Here is a 4,106-nt window from a genome sequence, read left to right as displayed (position 1 = left end):
TTGTGAGTCGTTATTAGTGGCTTGTGACCAACTTTTGACATTTTACCTAATGTATAACTTTCTTAAACATTTATTGGCTTTTTAAGAAACAAAAATGGGACATGAAAGTTTGGGGCTTTTGGACTTATTTTCTCGAATACGATTTATAAGTACTACTAATTCATATGAAGTACTAAATAGCTTTTGAGAGTTTAACACATCATATATATATGTGTGACATTAAAAATACTTTTTCTCATTAAAATATTGAAGTTAGCGATATAACAATTTGGTCATTACAAAATAAGACGGACAATAATTAAAAAATACGCGATATATACTTTCGCGAATACTTTCACATCATTCTCCGATAAGCCTCTTTTGTTATTCTCAATCAAATTTGCAAGACTTTGGCCAGAGCAATACTCAAATATCAAGTTGTAATTTGTGCTTTCACCACTATATATGACTTTTTCACTCGTTCGATGTGAGTTACGACAAAAAAATTTTAACAGCAGCGTTAAATACTCATTTGGTTCTCGCCACGATACTATTTCTACTCTCGTCTTATTTTTCAAAAGAAGGACGACACAAATCTCCTATTTTTCTTATTTTTCTTATTTTTCGTATTACAAAAATAAATTCGTACACTGAAAAATAGGTGTAGCATTTTGTGAGCAAGTTCTAACATTTTAACTAACAACATTAGCGTCAATGTCAATTTCGACCATAGTTTTATAGTTCATGTGAAATTTATAAACTTTACGTTGGTTAGTGTAGTTTTTATGTACAGTACACAATTCATATATATTGCATAATAGGTCATTATGAAATCTTTTAATTGCGTATCGATCGTTTTTCACGCCTAAACATTTGCAAAGTAAATTTGTGTAATTTGAACATTTGTATGTTTGATTTTAGAAATATTTCTAAATATCTCAAAATCTAATATGGAATAAATCTTTATCGAAATACAATCATAAATTAGGAAACAAAACTACCGGAGTTCAACTAATATTTTATGAATATGCATAATTTTGACCTAAAAAATATTCAATAGTGCAAAATTACATGATGAATTTTGCTTAAATTTCCAAATTAATTAAAAACTCAAAAATATACTTATATACCCCTTAGTTTCCATGTAAATTGCAATCTTCTACTTTAAATATGATTCCAATGTAGCTAAAGACCCAAAGTCTAACATACTCTTCTCACCAAACTTAATTGTATATTCATCTTCAGAATAATAATAAAACAAAAAATATGCAATAGTACTACTCCCTCCGTTCCTAAAAGTTTGATGTTCTAGTGTTTTAGGTTTGTTCCACAAAGATTGATTTTTTACATTTTTTCTTTATTTTTAATTAATTGATATTAATAAATCGTAGATTTCAAGACGTAATGATTAACTGTTTTAGATTACTATTGGTTCATAGTTTATTAAAAAATGTTTAATAAAAATAAATAATTAATCAATGATTGTTTTTTAAAATATGTGAAATCTCTAGAAAATCAATCTTCTAGGAACAGAGGGAGTATAATTTTATTATTTCTTTTAAAAAGAAGTGCGTATGAAACCGACACCTCTGAGACAAAAACAAAAATATTAAAAAAAAAAAAAAACAGAGTGGTAGCAGTGCAAAAAGGGCCAAAATTTTGGTATTGAGAAGAGTGTGAAGAGAGCCAAATTATTCTTTCAAAAAGCCTTTACTCAGATAACACCACTTTACCTCACGCGCTTTCGGATCCATCTCTTTGACCCGCCCATAGATCCGGATTCACTATCCTCCTCCCGGGTCAGTCTTTATTTTTGCAATTTCTTCTCTTTCATAAGTGTCCCTTCTTCTGCTTCCGCGTCTTTTTCTTTCTTCCAGAAAATTTCAATACTGATTGAGAGATTACAAGATCCATGTAAGAAACCCATCTCAGATATTGATTTTCATCAACCAAAAAAGCTACTCTTTTTTGAAACCCAGAAATTTAATTTTCACCTTCTCAATCACAAAATAGTTTTTCTATTTTATTTATAGTACTTTTAATGCAGTTTCTTATGTATATATGGGTCAAATTTGGTTTCTTTAGAAAATTTCTTGGTCTAATTTTACCAAAGTTCTAATCTTTTTTTTTTTTTGTTTTTGTGCAAAACCAAAGTTATAATCTTTGCATGTTGTTTCTTCATAGTTCATTTTTTTTTTAATATATACATTTTTTTAAGGATGAAAAAATTAACATTTTCTTTTGTCCGTTGCAAATATTTCTCCGCTGATTTCAAGTTGAGGAATTTAATTATGGAATATTTTGGCATATTCTTTGAAAATCTCTCATTCTTTGGTTCATTCTAGATAATTTAATTTTGTTGTATAAATTTTTTTTAAAAAAGAGTAACTAGAGTACCAAAAAGTACGGTACTTTGATTAAAAAACTTATCTGATGCTAATTAATCGGCGTAATTTATATTAATGAATCTTGTTAAGAAGTTGTATTATTAGTCTCTCTGATGAGTTTTTTTATTTTATGAAACAGATTGAAGAAGAAACCGTAAAATGCTGAAGACAAGAGCAATGTTTCCTCACAAAGATCAAGCAATGTCTCTGTCTTTGGATCAACAATCTGATCTTCTTGTCGGACTCAACAACACCAGACCGATCACTAACCCACTTGCTTTGAGTCTTTTGATTGGTCTGAACAACAACAAGAAGTGTATCTCAGATTCTGATTTTGTCCGGAGTCCCAAATCTCCTCTTGAATTTAGGATCTTATCTACAATGGCTGATTCATTTTTCCTCAGATCTCCTAGATCATCACTCACTGCTCATCTTAACTGTTGTTGTGGTCCTGCTGCTAAAGTTGGTTTAAGCATTGTTGATTCTCTTGGTGATGATCGGTGTTTGTTACCTGATGTTGTGTTTGGACCCGCGTTGAGGATCAAATGTTCTGAGGTTAAGTTGTTCCCTGTAGCCAAGTCTATGAAGATTGAAAAGGAAAGATCTGGTGTTGTTTTCGAAATCGGTGATAACTCTTCTGAGCCTGAGCCGATTGGGTTGAGAAACCGATCCTTTTCTGCGAATGATTGTCTGCGAAAAACCCGAGTTCTGTCTCGATCCAAGTTAGGCGCAGAAGGGGACTTCCAGGGGAGTGGTTCTGAAAATGCATTCTCCTCTTGTCTATCTGAGGATGACATGGAGGATTATACTTGTATCATTGCACATGGTCCTAACCCGAAAACCACTCATATTTATGGTGACCGAGTTTTAGAGTGTCACAAGAATGGGTTAAAGGGAGATGATGATAATAAAGAGAAGACTATCGAAACGGAGTTTGATAACTTCCTCAGCATCTGCAACTTCTGCAATAAGAAACTCGGAGGTGACGACGACATATATATGTACCGGTGCGTGCTCCTTTTCCAATACTATCTACCAAATATAGGATGATTATGAGTTGCACAAGTTAGAGGATGTTAAGTACAGATTTGGGGTTTCATATTAGTATGAGGAACATGGTTTAGAGGTTTCGAAAAATCTAAACTTGTGATGTTTGTGGTTATGAATTGCAGAGAGAAATCATTTTGCAGTGCAGAGTGTCGTTCAGAGGAGATGATGATAGAAGAGGAGGACCAGGAAGAGCCGTGCATAGCTATGCATGAATCTTTAAAGAAGCTCTTCTGAACAAGAAGCAGCTATGACGATGGCCATGGGACGAGCTTTTATAGACCCGACCATCGTCTTTTAACTACCTAAAGACTTATTATATATGTATTGACTAGTACTGTCATGCCAATGTTAGGTAACATGTGGCACTAAACCCGTTCATCCGTCTACAAAGAGCTGTGTTTATGCACATCTATTAGCAGCTGCAGCAGCCACGGATGGATTGGTCGGCTTTCTTTTTGTATATTTTGTAATGGGTTTTTTTTTTTTTTTTCTGGATATCGAAGTTGAAGGATACTACTAAGATCTTAAAATAAGTTTCGTAAAGAGAGTGTTGGTTGCGAAAGGGATTGTGTGACCACTCCATCTTCTTCTGAGTACTGGGTTTGAGGGTCTTTCTATGGCCTCATAAGTTTGTATGAAGATTTTAATTAAAATAAGTATCTATAATGCTACAATTATATCTTTTGCAAA

General features: G+C 32.7%; 1 protein-coding gene across 2 annotated transcripts; it reads left to right on the top strand.

Moving 5' to 3' along the window:
* Nucleotides 1-1,631: 1,631 nt before the first annotated feature.
* Nucleotides 1,632-4,106, top strand: LOC9316766. Of its 2 annotated transcripts, none has more exons than XM_021029862.1 (3): nt 1,632-1,778; nt 2,506-3,373; nt 3,539-4,106. In XM_021029862.1, exons 2-3 carry the CDS (start codon nt 2,526-2,528, stop codon nt 3,648-3,650), a joined length of 960 nt encoding a protein of 319 aa, XP_020885521.1. In that variant the 5' UTR covers nt 1,632-1,778; nt 2,506-2,525; the 3' UTR covers nt 3,651-4,106. The 2 variants fall into 2 exon arrangements, with proteins under 2 accessions (XP_020885521.1, XP_002880699.1); XM_002880653.2 differs by having other exon boundaries at nt 1,632-1,893.

The sequence above is a fragment of the Arabidopsis lyrata genome (assembly GCF_000004255.2).
Source record: "Arabidopsis lyrata subsp. lyrata unplaced genomic scaffold ARALYscaffold_4, whole genome shotgun sequence".
In the NCBI taxonomy this organism is placed as follows: domain Eukaryota; kingdom Viridiplantae; phylum Streptophyta; class Magnoliopsida; order Brassicales; family Brassicaceae; genus Arabidopsis; species Arabidopsis lyrata.
Note: the sequence above shows the minus strand (reverse complement) of the source record. Positions and strands in the feature narration are given on the sequence as shown.

Bases quoted from the DNA above. Each gene is read 5' to 3' on its own strand.
- LOC9316766 (XM_021029862.1), top strand. From the start codon at position 2,526: ATGCTGAAGACAAGAGCAATGTTTCCTCACAAAGATCAAGCAATGTCT. The intron at 3,374-3,538 runs GTGCGTGCTCCT...TATGAATTGCAG, and splicing joins GACGACATATATATGTACCG to AGAGAAATCATTTTGCAGTG.